The sequence below is a fragment of the Python bivittatus genome, unplaced genomic scaffold, assembly GCF_059951505.1.
Source record: "Python bivittatus isolate LINGU-HERP-01145 unplaced genomic scaffold, Pbiv_v1 ctg000580_np1212, whole genome shotgun sequence".
NCBI classification, from domain to species: domain Eukaryota; kingdom Metazoa; phylum Chordata; class Lepidosauria; order Squamata; family Pythonidae; genus Python; species Python bivittatus.
Genome location: NW_028277087.1, coordinates 5611460 through 5630282, shown reverse-complemented (window position 1 = coordinate 5630282; position 18823 = coordinate 5611460). Strand labels below are relative to the sequence as shown.

At 46.0% G+C, this 18823-nt stretch overlaps 1 protein-coding gene across 1 annotated transcript; it reads right to left on the bottom strand.

The window, feature by feature from the left end:
• Positions 1 to 873: 873 nt before the first annotated feature.
• Positions 874 to 18109, bottom strand: DDX49 (DEAD-box helicase 49). The gene is made up of 13 exons (XM_007438208.4): positions 17895 to 18109; positions 16499 to 16622; positions 15268 to 15353; positions 14963 to 15084; positions 14052 to 14239; positions 9698 to 9838; positions 8452 to 8527; positions 7935 to 8011; positions 7730 to 7827; positions 6560 to 6634; positions 5763 to 5851; positions 5516 to 5587; positions 874 to 4898 (listed from the first exon to the last, which is right to left on the bottom strand). Exons 1-13 carry the CDS (start codon positions 18007 to 18009, stop codon positions 4722 to 4724), a joined length of 1440 nt encoding a protein of 479 aa, XP_007438270.1. The 5' UTR covers positions 18010 to 18109; the 3' UTR covers positions 874 to 4721.
• Between the last annotated feature and the right edge of the window lie 714 nt (positions 18110 to 18823).

Below are 18823 nucleotides of genomic sequence, written 5' to 3'. Positions count from 1 at the left end.
CTCCAGCCAAATCAACCTTGCAGATCTTGCCAAAGATCTCAGGCAGGAAAAGCCCTTTCCTCCAGCATCTGCTGCTGCTTTCCTAGGAAGCCCTGAAACTCATCTTTGCACAAAGCGTGTTCTCTGCCCCCAAGCGCCAGGCTTTCAGCTCGAAGGAGTAGCGAGCGCTGTGGGACTGATGCTCTGAGTCAGGAACAGGCAGCAACCGTCTATCCAGATTGCCTTCAACCAGCTGTGCAGAGACAAACGGCACAGACAAATGGCGGCCAAGCCTGCAGTGCTCCAAGGTGAACTTATCCAGATCTAAATGCAAAATGCAAAGCGAGCGGCAGTTGTTTGCAGGAAGCCTGAGATAGGGAGGCTAACATTACTCAAGATTAGAGAGAACCCCATATGGAGAACAACTGAGGCTGCTGTCATCAGAGATCAGCTCCCTCCTTGACGCCTCCTCCAGAGGGTTTCTCCAAATGAGGATTCTGACATAATGGCCACACGTGCTGCCACCTAGTGACTGCCACAGAACACACCTGGGGTAGTGATGGGGATCTGTTCACACGGCACACGTCTGCCTGCATCATGCAAATTTCCTACATGGAAATTGATTCATGAGAATTTCCTACATGCCTGATTCATGCGAATTTCCTACATGGAAGCTGCTGCCAAGTGTTAGAAATATAACATGGAAAACGTGGAACACAAAATTGCAACTTGATTTTAAAGCAATTAAATGATCTGCCCGGCTTTACAGCAGTTTGTTGTGCCAGAATGTGGATTCGTAGGTTGCAAAGCTCCGCCAAGGATGCCTCGAAAAGACAGACAGGCTCGCTGATTTACAGGGCCTCCCTCCTGCCACACCCATCCCAAAGTTTTTATTTTTATTATTTATTTATTATTACAAAAAAAGGAAAAAAATACATACAAGTGCTTTAACATAAAAGTGAAAAAGTACAACAAAAAAATTGAGCCATTCAGAGCTGAAGGAGCAAGCAATGGACCTCTCCAGAGAGAATGGGTCTCAGCCAGCTGCTGCCATTAGTGGGAATCTTCAACTTATTCAGCTCTCCTTTTTATTTAACAGCACAGGAGTGGAGGAGCACTTTTTCTTCTGGAGAGCTGTTGTTTAATACCATAATGACCCCAGTGAGATCTAGAAGCACCGGTTTGCAAGCCTGGCATGCTCTGGAACACTTTTCCAGGCCGACTGACCACGGCAGAATCCCCTTCACAGCCCTGAATGCTGCTCAGGAACCCAGCTTGGGTTATGCAGCCTGTGGATTTCACAAATTTTTTTCCTGAGCGCAAAAAAATCCTGCAAGGGACTGAGGAGGACAGAGGACTCTGATATCTTTGCTCGTGCTAACACTGAGGAGGACAACCTTCTTGGTCCCAAGAACTGCCTCCTCTAGCAGACACTCAAGCAAGAGGCAAACAGGCACAGAAAAGCTGGGTTTAGACTCTGCATTCTGGTTACCACTCCACTGAAATATCCAGGAACCCCAAATGAACCCTATGGCTACATTCCCACAACACTTTGAACCACAAACTACTCAGCCCTATTTTCCCATAGTTTAGCACGTGTTATGAACCCAGCCACTGGGTCTTGCTTCCCATCTAGCTAGGATTTAACCATTCAGACCACCATCCCGCTTCAGTTTTGATCAAGATAATTCCTTCTTGCTGCTCTTTGTAGGTGGGTAAGGAAAGCAGAAGGACTTCTTACTCTGAGGGTAGCCAGGGGTTGTCCAGATGGGAACTAATGTACTGTAGTGTTTCTCAACCTTGACAACTTTAAGATGTGTGGACTTCAACTTCCAGAATTCCCCAAACAGTATTTGAAATTCTTGAATATTTCGGCCACTTTTATTGTAGGAGAGCCATGATAAACAAAAATTAGGAGCCTAGTATCTTTTTTGACTGACAATTTAATTTTTTATTTTCATGAGCTGTGGCTCACTTTATCAGCTACACGACAAAAACTGGCTAGACGGATGGAGGTTGTACCCAACTCTGGCCAAGTTAAATCCTCCTCCACTCTATGCATCTGATGAAGTGAGCTGCAGCTTACAAAAGCTTATGCCTTTTAATAAAATACGTTGGAAGTAGTGTTACCAGACTCCTGGTTTTTTTCACCTTCCACAGAATTGCAGAATACATACTTTCTTGCTGTCTTACAGGAAATAATTAATAGAAGAAAAGAAAAGCTTGCTGGGATTCACCCTGCCATTAAAGGTACCACAAAACCAGAGAGAGAAAGAAGCTAAAGTGACGGAAAATAAATGAATGAATTTTTCACTGTACCCAAAGGCCATCAACAAAGTGATTCTTTCCAATTGAAAGAAACCAGTCTCTACTCTGCTTGCAATTTTAAAGGTATTTTGGATGGGGCAACATTTCTCAAAACCTCAGAACAGCTCAACAATTTCTCGGATGGCAGGAGGTGCACTTTCACTGCTAAGAATAGTGGAACTGCTAGGCTACAATAGATGGTTATTGATGTGAGAGTTCACGTAGAAAGGGGGACTGGTCTTCACAAAGTGTGTGTGCAGAAAAGAGATGCATGCCCTGGGAACTGTGTCCATGGCAACTAATCCAGGGAACCCCTGCAAGAAGCTCTGAAGAAGAGAGATCAGAAAGCAGCAGGCACGCCAAACGTGTTGCAGGACTGGGCATCGAGGACACAGTAATGACTGAAACTCAGCCTAAATCCATAACGTGCAGAAAACTGTGTGTGTGTCTGAATCATGTGCTCTGTTGTGTTTCTATAGAGGGGAAAAATACATAAAAGAAACCCAAGATCAATATGAAGGGCACACAGGAGGCAGGCAGATCAAAAGCCGATGATGAAATGGCACACTGAAAGAAGAACTGTCAATCAGACCAGCTCCTAAATGCTCCCCCCTCTTTTGTGCGCTTAAGGAACAGAGCAACGTATTTTAAAAGACATGAGGAGGAATTAGAAAAATGTTCAGCTGGAGGAAAAGGAGCCTTCCCTTTAATCTGATTCAGCAGGGGAACCAAGAGCAAGACTAGGGTGGGGCACCTTTGCATTTAGGGAACAGAAAGTAATCAGGCTTTTTATAAAACAAGAGCCAAATCCATCTGCAGAGGTTTCTCCTTGGAAGATTTTTCCCCTTCCCAGGCCATGGCAACAGCGGGAATCTGAAGGACCACAGCTCTGCCAAGCAGGCATGGCAATTCCCCAAGACTGGGGTGAAAAATGCAGGGGAGCAGCACCAGCTGTTAGAAAGGGATGTAGGTCCTTTGAGCACAAGGCTGGATGGGACTCCAAGCCAGCAACAAACAAATGAAATGCTGGAGCTCATATAAGATCAACAAGTCAAATCTGCATTGGGGTCTCCGTCATAATTCAAGCTGGTCTTGCTGGTCACTGAAATTTTTATTTTCCATCACCCACATTCCCAGTTCTGCATTCTGAATTGTCAGAAGGTGTGCAAAACCATTCAAACACAAAAACACCCTATCCCCTAATCAATCAAATCTTTATTACTGTCAAAGACCAGCATAAGAAGAGTGGGGTACAGTCAATTAAATGTTTATTACTATTATTATTACAATGATGACAATTCTGATGTATTTTCTATGCTTTTTAATTGACTGTACCCCACCCTCCTTATGCTGGCCTTTGACTGTAATAAAGATTTGATTGATTGATTGCACCCTATACCAAGTTTGAAACAAGCTATCTGAATCATTTTGAAAGTGTTTTGAGCTTGAAACAATTCCAAAATGATCAAAACAGGGCATTTGGAATTCAAAATAGTATGAATTTGAAATGTTCTGCACAGCCATACCATTTAGGCTTGTTATGGTACAGGAAGGAAGACTAGATGCTTGGCTATTTTAGTGAAAATCAAAAGCCTCCCCCTCCCATGAGAAGTGAAGACATAATTCACTTTTATAACATCTCACAAACTGTATAAACCCCTACTTCTGCTGTGTTCCCATCCAAAGGCCCTTGGAAAGGAGAGAGAGAGACCAGAAACTCAAGTAGAGATAGGAATAGGAAGTGCCCTTTGTGCATGGGCTCCTATTACAGCATGCTATTTGGAAATTATTGAAATAATTTTAGAAGAAACTTACAGTCAAACCCCAAGACTGTAGCTAAGCTTGCATAAAACATATACAAGTCTCTGATTTTCTTCCCCTCATCATAGACAGTAATTTATTGAAAGCACATGGTTTAGTAGCAAGCTGTGCCTGGGACAGCAGTAAGATTCCAGTGCCCCCCTCAAATCAGAGCCTGCTTCCATCAAAAGGATCCACCCACAAAACACCAACCTTTGCTTGGTGGCCTGATCACATGGTGACACTTGAAAGCTGCTGGCTGCAAGACAAGACAATGATCTTATGATGCAGCCCTTATTTGGAAAGAGAGGCTGCCTCCAAGGGCCCAACCCAACTGAAAGCCTTGGTTTTGGAGAAAGAAGAAAGCCGCAAAGAGGATATCCTCAGTCTCCACCTCTAGATGACCAAGGAACTTCTCAGATCCTCCTTCACTTGTCATATTCTTTTCTCAGTCCTTGAAGTGCCCATCCTCGAGATGCCTCGGTTCCATTCGCATCAATTCAGCGTTACAAGAAATGTCCTCCCCCTTTGTGCAAGGCAGATTTCTAGGACGGAGGTAGCCCAGTTGCAGAGCGTTCAAGGGGATCGTTTCCTACAAGGGGTCCTTGGCCACCAAGACGGGAGGACGGGCTGCCTCACTTCGCCACAGCCGTCTGCTTCCGCTTCTGCCGTCGCACCCATTTTTCCAGCCTGTGCTGAAGCTGCTGCTGCTGCCTCTCGTGCAGGGTCTGCTGGACTCGGCTCTGGAACTTGATCTTCTTCTTCTTAATCTTGGCCAGCTCGGCCTTACGTTGCATCTCCAGATCGGGGTCCTGCCAGGAGGAGGGAAGGAAGAGATTCTGAGATGCCCAGAATCAGACCGTATTTGCAAGAGCCCCACAAACGGCTCCCCCTTCTCAAGCCCTCCAATCTCAGTTGCCTACTGTAACATCTGGCCTTCCTCCTCCTCAAAACTGTCTGTCTGCTCCACAACTATCACTGCTTGGTGGAAACATGGATTTCACAGCAACAACTCTGTTAAGGCTGAGTTCAGTTACAGTGTAGGCTGGTTCCGCATTAATGTGTTATGTGTACACCCAATGTTGCGCTCTGCAAACTCTGGTCTATCAGCCTGTGTCATGGCTAACCATTATGATTGTTCTGGAAGCCGCGGCTTAGCGCAATGAACAAACCCAGCCACACAGTAACCCTGGTACCTGGATAAACCAGAGACTGAAACCCACAGCGTGCTGTAGTGACCAGCACGCTTGATTTATAGTAATTGTGCTTTTGGTCAGCCAAACCAAGGATAAAAAAAGTACTATCAAAAAAAGGAAAAGAGGTTCTGTTGGCTGGCTCCTGATCTACAAGCCTCCGTCATTGGAGGGCTGTGGTGCTTCCCATGTACCCACCACATGCCACTGGCAGCAAGCGGACTCTTCCACCGTACCTTTCCCTCCAGGATCATCTGCTTCCGCTTATTTATTTCCTTCTTCTCGTCAAAATCCGTTGCCTCCAGTCTCTGGGTTTAGAAAAACACGCAGCATTGTAGGATTACTTGATTCACAGGTCCTTACAGAGGAGCACTGAAAGCAGTGGACCTGAACGGAGCCTATCGGCACCCGAATCCTCACTTGCCCAGGGAATCCATTTGGGGACCAGGGACCAGCTCCCTCCCTTCTCCTGCCTCCACTCACAATCTCACACTCCCGTCGCACCACGTTCACTTGGGTGAGAATTTTCAGCACAGTTTGTTCCTCCACAGAAAACTCCTGAAGCTTCATTTCTAAAGACAGGGTAAACAAGAGACTGACATAGTAAAACAAAGCTCAATCTTTTCACCACTCGCACGTGAGCATGTCTGCTCTCTCACGCCAGAGGAGAAAAGCCAAACTGCCCGTCTTAGGTAGGGTGATATCCAGCTCCTTGTTTCTGGCTGAATGGAGGAGAGGGGGCTGGCACCACCTAAAGCATTTTGGGACACCCTTTTTAATAGTCAGGTTTCCTTAGAGTAAACATGCCCTGGTTTTAGGACTCCTGACTGGAAGCATAACCTCCCCCTTTAAAGCATCTTATGTTCAAAATCGGCACGTTGTGCAGCATTTCCTAAACTGGGGCCCCTCCGGTCACGTCAAGGGAACCCTTAGAGCTGTAGCTCCGATGATGTGGAGGGTTCAAGACAAGCCATTCCCAAGGAGAGAAGAGAGGGTGGGCTGGTGGAAGGTATTCCCCAACATCTTAGTTTTTAGACCAAGAGAGCGAGTTCTAGACAGAGGCCCGCTGAGCTGGAATGGGAGGGGAGAGGAGAGAAAAGGGAAGAGAAAACAGCTGAGAGAACAAGCAGATTTCTGCTACTTGCATCCCCCGTTCAGATCCCTGGTCGGCTCTCTCTTCTCATCTCTGGGCTGCCAACTACGGTAGCAAGTGAAACTAGTGCCTTACAGGTTTTTCCAGGCTCCCCCCACCAAAACGTTTCCACCTTTTTGCAACTTACTGATCTGTTCCTCAATCGCATGGACAAGATGGATATCGTACTGGGTCACCAGCGTGATGGCGATGCCGTGCCGACCTGTCAAGGGTGGAGGTGAAAGAGACCTAAGCAGTGTGCAAACTGTTCTTCCCCTTTTCCCTTAAGAGAGCCGGTTTTAGATGGTACAGCGATGGACTTCCGAGAGGGGCAAGTGCCTCACGTGAGGACTTAACCAGACCCACGCACTGCCCACAATCCATTAAGGGCTCTAAACCACGCATCTGAGTGACTCAAGCTGGAGGATGAGGAAATAATAGCAATCTTTACTGCAGTCCAGGACCAGTACTCTTACGCACAGATAACAAAGAAGCATTAAAACAAGGTCCAACAGATGAAACTGTCCATCTAAAAGAGTCACCTGCTGGGGGAGCTGGGCGGCATACAAATTTAATAAATAAATAAAACACATAGTAGCCAATTAAAAAAAGAAGGGCAGGGAGAAAGAAGGGAAGGCAGGGACTAAGTACAAGGTCCTCACTTAACGACCACTCATTCAGTGACCGTTCAAACTTACAACGGCGCTGAGTGGTTGTACGATTGGTCCCCTTAGTTGCAGCTGTCTCAGCGTCTCGCAGTTACATGATTGCCATTTGTGACCTTCGCTGCTGGCTTCTGACAAGCAAAGTCAACAGGGAAGCCAGCAGGAAGTCGCAAATGGTAACCACGTGATGTTGCAGGATTCACTTAAGGCAGCAACTGGAAGTGCTGGAACTGCCATTGCGAAGTGGTGCCATCACATGATTCTGGTCCCAATCCTTGTTAAGTGAGGATTACCTGTACTGCTCAGGGGCCTTTCTGACTGAGGAGTGAAATAAATATACTTGAGGTGATGAGTGCAAAAAACAAGTGTCTTGGCACACTAAAAATTCAAGCAGGAGGGAAATTCCAGCACAATCCCCAGAACAAACGACACCATTCCCATGACAAGGATGGTCCAAGGCCCAGAAGGTGGGGAATCCTAGAGGAAGGCATCTTCCGAAAGGCCAGTTCAAACACCAGCAAAAGTGGGCTCTGGAGTTGCAGAGTGCACAACTCTTAAAAAATCCTGTTGCTTCCAAAGAGAATGAGTCAGACTTAAACAACAACAGATTCAGAACTCCTGTTAATCAGAGCAATGGACAGAATCCCTCTTACCAGCCCGAGCTGTCCGTCCCACCCTATGGATGTAGATTTTGGGGAGTCCAGGTGTGTTGTGGTTGATGACTACTTGGACGGTGGGAATGTCGAGCCCCCTAAATCCAAACAGTATTGAACACAGAGAATAAGGTTAGGCTTGGCATCCTACCTAACCTGGGACACCCCCCAGGCCCTATTTTAGCCCCAGAGAGGCTTCACCCACCTGGCAGCCACATCAGTAGCTATTAAGATCTTAAAGACACTTGATTTGAACTTTGCCAGCGCTGCAAAACGTTGTTTCTGATCCCCCAGAAAAAAGAGGAGGGAAAAAAAGATCATCAGACCAGGAAACTGCCTTTTATCAAGATTGCTTTCTCTGGTGGTGGCTGCTTGCTGGGGATTCTGATGAGAAGAGAGGTTTCTGCTGGCTGAAGGATTTGTTTTAACTGGAATACTGGGAATTAAACCTGGAACATCCTGCATTCGCTGAGCTATGGCCACTCCCTAATTCTGGGCAGAAGCACAGATGGAGGTGCAGCTAAGAAACTGCTTGGGATGGAGGGAAAAAGAGAGTAGCTCGTGGACCTTCTTACGCCCAGTGGAGGCTTGGAGCTGACATCGATGCTTCACCCAAACTACGTGGCAAGGTGGCAGAGTGGCAGCAGGAAGGCCTGAGGAATCAGCATTTGGCACCAATCTTCCTTCCTCTGGGCAGCTGGAGGTGGCAATCATTGACTTACCTGCTTCATCATTGAGTGGAGAGCCACCGATGGGAAGTTGAACTTCCTGAGCATCATATTGAGAATCTGGCAGGTCCTAAAAAGCCAAAGTCAGTCTTTTGTTATTCTTGGGTAGGTAAGATAGCCAGTGCAGGAGGTACAACTCTGCAGCCTCTCAGAAACACCACTGCCCTACCCATCTGCTAACTCAAAGGGTGCTCCAGCTCACAATCATGCTACAAGGCAAGTTTGACTGCTTGGTCAATGCAATTCTTTGAGGCCGCAAATGATAGATAAGGAACTATTTGCTAAAATTCCTTGAAAGATTGACCTTGCACTGAGATGGGAGAGGTACGCTCCAGAACAAAGATGCAGCATTCACTTTCCCTGTGTTTTCTACTTATGGAAGAAGACAATGAAATCAAGCTGCAAATGGAGCAGGGAGTTTTGGGTCCATATCAAACTGGAGTTCTCACTCAAGGCACAAATGACCAGGCTCCAAGTATCCTACTTCGGATACAAGACCCAGCTCTCCAGAGAAGACTCCAACGCTGGGAAAGGTGGAAGGAAAGAGAAGAGGACAACCAGCAGCAAGGGGGATGGACTCAGTTACACAAGTGATGGGTGCACCTTTGGATTAGCTGATAGACCAGGTTAGGGACAGATCTTCCTGGAGAAAACTATATCAGTGTGGTCACTAGGAGTCAAAAACAACTTGAAGGAACATCATCCATTTATCCATCTATCCATCCCAGTTGAGTAGGAATGGCACACCTTAGACTTCAAAATCCCCCATGTGCTCCCAGCAGTGCTGGGTTCTGTACAGAAAGACTCACTCTTTTTCAGCACTTTCTATAGAAAAATCTGATCACAGTCATTCCAGGAAGTGCTAAAGGAAAGGACACGTCTGGGAGAAGTCTCATGCTGCTCAGAACATGTGGGATATTTTAAGTATTAACGGTTAAGAAAAGAGAAAACTACACTTCCTCCTCATCACTACATCATGCATTGGATAAACTAAGTCCACCCCAACCTCCTTCTCCTCAGTCTAATTTAAAATAAGGGGGGGGGGGAGATTTTAAAAAATCAACCTCAAAAAGTGAACTGATAGGTAAGTTTTGACCTGACTGGCACATCACTATTCAGAGTCCTTGCATTAAGACTGAAATGTCAGCTCTGTGCCAAAAGAAGACAGGAGGAGGGGAGGGGAGGGGAGAGAACAGAAAAGACAGGAGGCGAAGAGGCTCCCGGCTCTGGACAAACTCACTTGCAAGTGTTGGTGAAGATGATGATGGACCAATCCTCATGTTCATCTTGGAATGTTTGCACAAGGTGGACCAAGTAAGCGTCTTTGACCTTCTCGGGCACCAGCAGGTAACGCTGGTCAAGCTGTTCCACCGTCCGTACCCTAGTAGGATTTGGGGGATAGAGAGAGGGAAGAAGAGATCTCAACAGTGTCTGGGCACAATATTAGCCCTTCAAGGGAGGCCAGGTCAAGAAACAGACACCAGAAGACTGACTGGAACTCTACTGTATTGTTGTAGACAGAATCTTGAAAGACTGACAGAGTTTCCCCTTGCCTCCTCTTATACCAGTACTGTATTTCTCCACCATGGAAACTTTAAGATGTGTGGACAGTCCACACATCTTAAAGCATGCTGGCTGGGGAATTCTGGGAGTTGGTCCACACATCTTAAAGTTGCCAAGTTTGAAAAACACTCTTATACCAAAGAGAATCAAGGCAAGGCAATCTTGAGTTTCTTTCTTACCCTTTCTTCTTCCCAGGGCTGAATTGATGTTTATTTAACTGTACTTGTATTCCTTCCTCAAGTTTACCTCTGTACTCTTCTACTATAATGGTATGTGGGAAACACTTTGGGAGACTTTGCCCAGATGTTGCCAAGGGAATGGTCAGATAAGAGACAGCATAGCCCATAGCTGGATAGTGGGCGGGACAAGAGGTTCAGAAGAGACCCTCCCTTCTGACCCTAGTTTCTTCAGCTGTAAAGGAGACAGGGGGAGAAATGTATTTTCAGACTTGCAAGATTCTATCAATGCAGCTTTCAGTAAAGTAGAATTAGCTCATCTGGTCATGTTTCTTATCTGGTCTGCCCCACAAAGCCACATCTATGGAGGAGATTGAAGTGAAGGACTCTTAATCCTTCACATCAAGGATTTTCTGATCTATCTTCAGCAGAGATTCTCCCTCATGCCCCACCCCAACAGCTGGCTTCCAAGGTCTAATGAGCAGTCCCCAAAATACTCCCCACTAAGGCCCTCCTCTAAAAGAGCAGCCATAATTGCTGGGTATAGATGCTGTTTATACATCTTCTTAACCTTTCCTGTAATAGCCCCCACCTTATGCAATACTCTCCCCCCAGAAGTACATGCAGCCCCCATCTTGATGCAGTTCCATAAACAAGTTAAAACTGTATTATTTCAATGTGATTTTGGTTGCCTAGTCCAGGTTTTCTTTGAGGTTAATGTTGCTGTTTGTGATTGTTTTTGATCTGGTTTATTTATTGGGGGGAGAATTTCTGTCAATGTTATATATTGCCCAAAGTCCTTTGGGACTGGGAAGGGTTATAAATACCGTAAAATAAACAAAATGAATCAATGCTAAAGAATTGAGTAATTGCTCTGCTCACATCCAGCAATATGCCTGGCAGCTGAAAATTCTAGCTGATTCTTTAGGACTGCAAATGGATTCTGTTTGGTTTCTGCTGGTGGAAGCATCTGAAATCCCTGCTTTCAATAAGCAGTGATGCAGGAGGTCAACGAAATAAGTGAACACGAGTGTTAGTTTGTTTAGCATTAAAACTGACCCAGGATTTCTGTGTTGTCAATCTTACCCAAGGCAGGAATTGGAAGCAAAAATAAAGCCTCAGCTTTGGATTTTTGGCAGGAGCGACATATCAGGGATCCTGGTTTAGACTGAATGCTGAAGGTTCCTGGTCTGTTTGGCTATTTCCACTGGCAGAAAGAGGGAAGGGGCAGCAATGTGTCATTTGCACCAGCAATCTGGCTTGATTTCCATAAACTAAACTCCTCCGCAAGACAGACCTAAAGTCTTTAAGGACTCTGAGATTGGCCAGCTGTTAGGGAGAGCAATTTTGAATACATCAGCCAGCAATCAAATTATGAACAGTTATTTAAGGCTGGTCAAAGTCCATCAGAAGTAGCGCCTTCATTATGAAGCCAAGAGATTCAACTCATTACGCCAGAGTTCGTTCCAAAGAGTTCATTAAGCAGAAGTAGGGGAAAAAGAAGAAGCTTAATTAAACATACAGGATCAATTGGTTGAGGAAGATTAAGATGGAAATTGTTGTTTAAATGAGATATTTAAATAGGTTTATATCAAATCATTTATAAACAGCTTTTTAGCAACTGAATGATGGGGCAATTCCTCCCTGCACTCCCATTACATTTAATCCAGGGACGGTGCAGAAAGCAATTTTATTTACCCTATATTTATTATACTTCTCTGCAAGGACTTTGAATCGAGAATGATCCAACCCTTTATTTATCCAGGGAACAGTTTGACAATCCCTCTGTCTACGGTCACTTTGTGGGATTTGACTCAAGCCTCCTTACTCGTCTGGTACTGCAGGATAGAAGGAAAAGGATCTTCAGACAAATTCTGCTGATGTGGAAGAGAAAGGAGCAGGTTTTGTTTGACTTCCCTGGGGAAGGAGTGAAGAGCACCCCATCTCGGGGACCATGTGAAACACGCGGCTTCCATTCATTGTTTTGCTGGGGTGCTGCGGATGTCACTGTGGCTTCCCCCTGAATACCCATGATGCTCTTCCTTGTTGATGTCAAAGGATGCAACCAAGGGATCTCCACCCTGTAAAGATCCACCGTGTCTTTTCCATGCATCCAACCATTCTGCTGGAGGAGCAAATCTCTGCCAGTTCCTGGTAGAGGTATAAGAGGAGGACTCCTGCAACAATGGCCACCTTCCCTGGCAGGTACCTTCAAGTACCTTCAAGGATTTGAAACTCCAACCTGCTACTTGGAGATTTCCAACTGAGAGGCAATCTTCTCACAACTCCATGCAGGACCCCAGTCCATGTCAGGATAATGTCCACCATTCCCCTATTTTCCTTCCTAACCATTAGGTTAGGGCTTCCGTATTTGAGTTCCCTGGTCGGCTTGAGAAGAAGGGGAGATCTTTGATAACTATGCAATCAGGAATGTCTGCAGGATGCTTCATGTGATCGAAGCTGCACCTGCTCCACTTTTATGTGCACTGAACATAAAAGCAGGTGGAGCTTTGATTGTACTGTTGTGGCTGCCATCTTGACTTTTTTGACCACACTTTGCAGACACACCTGTATGGAATGGACTCAAACAGCCCGCATACCCAACAGGACCCTCTACAGTACTGTTGCAATTGTCTAATTTATCCACATTGTCTGTGGGTACCATGACCTCTGCCAGCCCTAGAGGGCACCCAAGAAGAGCACAAAAATATATTGCTAAAAGGACACCAAACCTCACCACCATTCACATGTGAAATTATGGAATGGTGCCCCAAAATGTACCACCGATTAAGATTCGCAAGAGAGGCATCTGGGCTGTGGTGGCAGCGCCTTCAAACTTTCACTTCCCAGGTATGTCCAACAGCCCAGTATTAGAGAGCAGGATGTTGGGCGATCTTGGCATTGGGTCAAGCGTGATAAGATAGATTTGTGTTCAAACACATTTCAGATGAAAATAACTGAAGCCCTGCTGGTCTGCCAGGCCTGGCCTCCTGGTTTCCAAGCTGCCTTTGGGAAGGTGCCAAGCACGGCACAAATGCAGAGGCTCTTCTTCGCTTCTGTCAACCCTTCAAGGTAGGCCAGGTCAGGAAACAGACACCCCAAGAAATACTGGGACTCTACTTTATTGATGTAAGCTATAATAGCAGAATCTTGAAAGCCTGATAGCATTTCCCCTTCCCTCCCTCTGAAACCAAAGAGAATCAAGGCAACCTTCAGTTTTCCTCTCACCCTTGTTTTTCTGGGCTAAGCTCACGTTTTACTAACAGTGGCCACACACCATCTCATCTCTGTGCTCCTCTACAGCTTCTGCCCGGTATTGGGAGAAAGTCTATTCCTACACCTGGAATTCTTTCATGGTTAGCAGACCTATTTTCTTTCACAGATTTATTTTTAACATTTGTTTACTGGGGTTTATATGCTGCTCCAATCCAGCAGGACTCTGAGCTTTACTGAGGACATTTAAAAGAAGAATTTATAGCCAGTAACCTACCACCTTCACATCTTGGGTCAAAGAATTCCAAGTTGATGGCAAGTTTCTAATGGAGACGGGTGCTGGTAGAAGGGGGCCTTGGGTTCAGGCCCTGGCTTCTCCTGGAAGTGCTAGGAAGGAGCTTGATTTGAATCCTAAGACAACCACTGTGATCAGTAAAGGCTAGATCAGGTGTAGATTGCTTTCTTCTACTAAAAAGCTAACTGCCTAACTGCCAATTTCATTGGGATCACGTTGACAGAGGGAGAAGAACTTCTGTCTGTGCAGCACACAATTCTATAACCCTCTATCATATCTTCCTCCCCTTCCCACCGAGCCCCAAATTCTTTTCCCCTTAAAAAACATACCCAAGAAACAAAACTCACTCAGATATGGATTCCCAGAAGAAAGGCTTGTTCATTGCAATCGTCTTGAGCTCATTCAGTGTATCTGTCAGGGTGGCGCTGAAGAGCATTGTCTGTCTGTTGGCTGGAACTGCAGCCAGGATGACTTCCAAGTCTTTGGTAAAGTCGGTGCAGCCTTGTTCTAGCAACCGGTCAGCTTCATCCAGGACCTAAGCCAAAACCAAAAGAGAGAAAGGAGGTGGCTGTAGCTGAACCACCAAAGACTAATGAAGATCAGGCCAAAGGGCAAAGGGAATCTGAAAGGCAGCCCGGGCTGGACCATTTTTCTACTGGGGAAATACCTGTGTGATAAAACATACTGGCCACTTCATGCTAGCTGACTTTCAGCACCACCCTGATATCTGTTTACTCAGCCCTTTGCTGACCCAAAAACCACTTTAATCAATGTGACTACAGCCAAAACCTTTTAAGTCATTTTTTAAAAATTGACTTAACAAGAGTCTTCTTATGGATTATATTGTTTTAAAACAAATCCTACTATGTGGAAACAAGCTTGGGGAAAAGGAAGTGGAGGGGCTGAACAATCCACAAACAAAGTTGGCAAGGAGAGGGGGTGTATGTTACGTGGTTGTGTGCTCAGTGCAGAATTTAGTACTGGCAATTTTGATCAAAGCAGAGGAGTTGCTAGGTTTTTGATATTCAAAAAGAGAGAGGAAAGTACTTATGACTGAAACTCTCCACTCGTGCTAATAGTAGAGCAGACAGATTTTTCTCTCCAGCCTTTGCTACCCAGGTTCCTTATTCTAAGTTAAGGCTCTTTGCCAGCGTTTCTCAACTTTGGCAACATGTTGGCTGGGGAAGTCTGGGAGTTGAAATCCAAACATCTTAAGGTTGCCAAGGCTGAGAAACACTGGTCTATGCAACTGCCTTACCAAGAACTTGATGTTTCGAAGACTGAAGGTACTGGAGCTCCGTAGGTGATCAGCCAGGCGACCAGGGGTAGCAATGACAACGTGGGGCTTCCGAGACAGTTCCAGAGCTTGAGAGACCATATCTGCAAGGCCATCAAGGGAAAAAATTTAGCACCTCTTGTAAGAAAAGGTTTCAAAAGAACCACATGTCCTATCCCACAGTGTATGAAGCAGCCAAATAAACATTTTCTGCAGCTTCACAGGGCTTAAGATAACTTGTTTAAGGAGATGGGGGAATTTCCACTTTCCAAATAAAGTTGACATACCCATTCCCCCGACAATGATGCAATCCTTTAAGCCCAGAGGCTTTCCAAGGACACGGAACTGCTCAGCAATCTGATAGGCCAGTTCTCTAGCAGAGAAGGGGAGGCAAAAAGAGAAGTAAAGGCTCTTTTAAAATATTCATTAACTACTAGTATTAAATTCATGTCCAACCTTTCTGCTTATATAAGCACTCAAGATACCTATTTAGTTTTGAGCAGTGTTTCTCAACCTTGGCAGTTTGAAGATGTATGGACTTTGACTCCCAGAATTCCCCAGCCAGCATGCTGGCTGGGAAATTCTCGGAATTGAAGTCCATACATCTTCAAGCTGCCATGTTTGAGAAACAACTGGCTTTGAGGCATCTCCTGACAATATGCGCACAGCTAGAATATACTCACAGGATCCCAGGTCTGGAAGGAACCTTGGAGGTCTTCTAGACCAACCCCCTGCCCAGCACAGGTAACTTTATTCCATTCTGGACAAATGGCCATCCAGTCTTTTTTTGAAAACCTCCAGTGATGGAGCACCCACAACTTCAGAGGCAGCCCGTGCCATTGCTTCATAGCCCTTGCAATCAGGAAATTCCTCCTTAGTTCAAGTTTGGACCTCTCACTGTAAAGCTTGTCTTACCCTCAAGTGCTAGGGAGAATAAATCTACTCCCTCTTCCCTGTGACATCCCTTCATGTATCGGAAGACTGCTACATGTCTCCCTTTAGCCTTCTTTAGATCTTTAATCTAAAGGCACAATGTTCTCTTTAATACAAGATTTTATTCAGACAGATTACTTTGTCCTGTTTAATATTAAAATTAAAGCCATCTGCAGTGTCAGAGAAGACTTTGGCCCTTTGACTTCCTTTTTGATTCTGTTGCAGGTAAAGGAGAATCCAGCATGAGGGTGCTTCAGTATTTCCAACCTCTTTTTATTATCTCCAGAATATCGACTTTCTCCTCAAAGTCCTTCAGTAACAATGTATTTTCAAGTAAACTGTATTTCTAGTGAAATCTCTAATTGTCCATTTGAAATTTATCACAAGCCTGCTTTGTCCTTCTTAGTATAGTTCTCCTCTGGGCTACCAGGCCTTCCAGGGCCATTAAGGGAGCCTTTTGACCTTGCTTCTCTGCTTCCACAAATATTTGCTTTGTGCTGCTCATTTGGGCAGAGATCAAACCAAGGACTCACATATACACCTCTTTGGGATAAGTGTCTTTTCCCAACCTATACCTGCCCCTACCTTGTTGGTGTCAACACCAGGGAGAAGATGCCAAAAGGATCTTCAGAAAGTTTCTGCAGGATGGGTAGCACAAAGGCAGCTGTCTTGCCACTTCCTGTTTTGGCACAGCCCATGCAGTCACGACCTATGGGAGCAAGACGGAGCAGGACAGCTTGATGTAAAGGCAAAAAGTGAGGCGCGCTTTGTGTGTGGTCAGAGACACTCTTTTCCCTACAGCCAACTTGTGGAGTCATGAGAATAACCAAGGAGAGGACATGTGGGCCAAAATGCCGAAGAAAGATTCAAACGTTAATTGGGAAGGGCTGCAGGGCTCAGCTATCAATGCAGTGGTCTTTGTGACTAGTTGACTTAGAGAAAAATACAGGTCTGAGACTGAACTGAATGGAAGCATTAGAAATGAGAGGCAGGGCTTAAGAAAGGGACTGTCTGCAGATGTTCATGAACCACCAAGACATGTTACATGTGGGCTGGGCAAAACACCAGGGAAGGGTAACCATATTAGGTTTTTTAACAGCAAAATTCAGGCTTGGACAACCTTAAACCCTAACAAATTTATTTATGGTATTTATTTATTTGATTTATATAGCTACCCATCTCACTTTTACATGACTCTAGGCAGCTTATACAATAAAATACATAAGATACACAATATAAAAAATAAAAATCAAACACAAGCAGCCAGGCATTATCCAACCAATCATCCACACAGGCAGGAGACGGGCTCTATCCCACGCCCAGGGCCCCAGGCTCCGGCACAAAACCAAGTTTTTAAGGCCTTATGAAATGCCAACAGGGAGGGGGCCAATCTAATTTCGGGGGGATGATGCTCCAAAGGGCAGGTGCCACCGCAGAAAAGGTACTCCTTCTGGGCCTCACCAGCTGGCACTCCTTACTGATGGTATGGGGAGCCTGCCCCATTTCTTGTAGGACGGGGAGAGACAACTGGGGAGAGACAGTCCTATAAGTAACCTGGTCCCAAATTTATCCTCTGGATTATATTCCATGCATCTGACGGAGTGGGATCCTTGCGATAATAAAACAATCTTTCAAGTGCACAAGACTCTCCTGGGTAGGTCTGCCGGGAATGGAGCAGAACTTCACAGGAGGCAAGGCTGCAAAAATGGTTGAGGTTTTCCAAAGAGGCTGTTTTAAATAAAGTCTCCCTTGGAGTCAACGCAACTCCTCACGACTTCATGGGCATAAGCGGTCTTTTCACCTCCCCAGCCCATAAATTTCCTGTTGGTCCCCCATCCAAGGGCTCATCAGGTCCAACCTCGCTTAGCTTTGGTCGCCCCCTGTCCCAATAGGGCATGTTGGGGGCGGGGCTCTAAAACCCGTTGAAGGTCCGGCGAGCCTTCCAGTTCCTTTGGCGGGGACGCGCTTCTCTGGGTCTTACCTTGCAGCGCGGGAGGGATACAGGCTTCCTGCACCGGGGTGGGCCTCGACAGGCCCAGTTGCTCCGCCTGCGCCGCCAGCCAGGGGGATAATCCTAAAGCGCGGAAACCGGCCATCCTCCGAGCGAGAGACGCCACAACAACGCCTCACGCCACCGGCACGAAAGCGATGCGAGGGAGAGCAATCCCAAGATGCCCCGCGACAGAGACGCGTCTGATGGCGTCACCGCCCACGTTCACACGAAAGCTTCAACGTCACTTACCGGCGCCGGCGCGTCTTTCACAAGCCATTTAAGGCTCGCTGCATGGTTAGACTACGACTCCCAGAATCCTCAGCATGGCGAAAGAGACTTATCATAGACTTATGATCGTTAGATCTACATTCAGAATCTAAAATAGCCAGTTTGATCTAGGGCAGTGTTTCTCAACTTTGACCGCTTGAAGATGTGTGGACTTCAAGTCCCAGAATTCCCCAGCCAGCCATTCTGGGAGTTGAAGTCCACACATCTTCAAGCGGCCAAGGTTGAGAAACACTGGTCCAGTGGTGAAGGCACCAGGCTAGAAAGAAGGAGACTGTGAGTTTTAGTCCCACCTGAGGCATGAAAGCCAGCTGGGTGACTTTGGACCAGTCACCCTCAGCCCAACTCACCTCACAGGGTTGTTGTGGGGAAAACAGGAGGAGGAAGGAGTATTAGGCATGTTCGCTGCCTTGGGTTATTTATAAAAATAATAAAAGCAGGATAAACTATTGCAATGTGCTCTACATGGGGCTACCCTTGAAAAGCATCCGGAAGCTTCAGCTGGTTCAAAATGCAGCTGCATGGGCAATTTTAGATGCCCCTAGAATGGCACGTGTAACACCTTTGCTGCGTGAGCTGCATTAGGTCCCAGTTTGCTTCCAGGTCCAATTCAAGGTGTTGGTTATCACCTT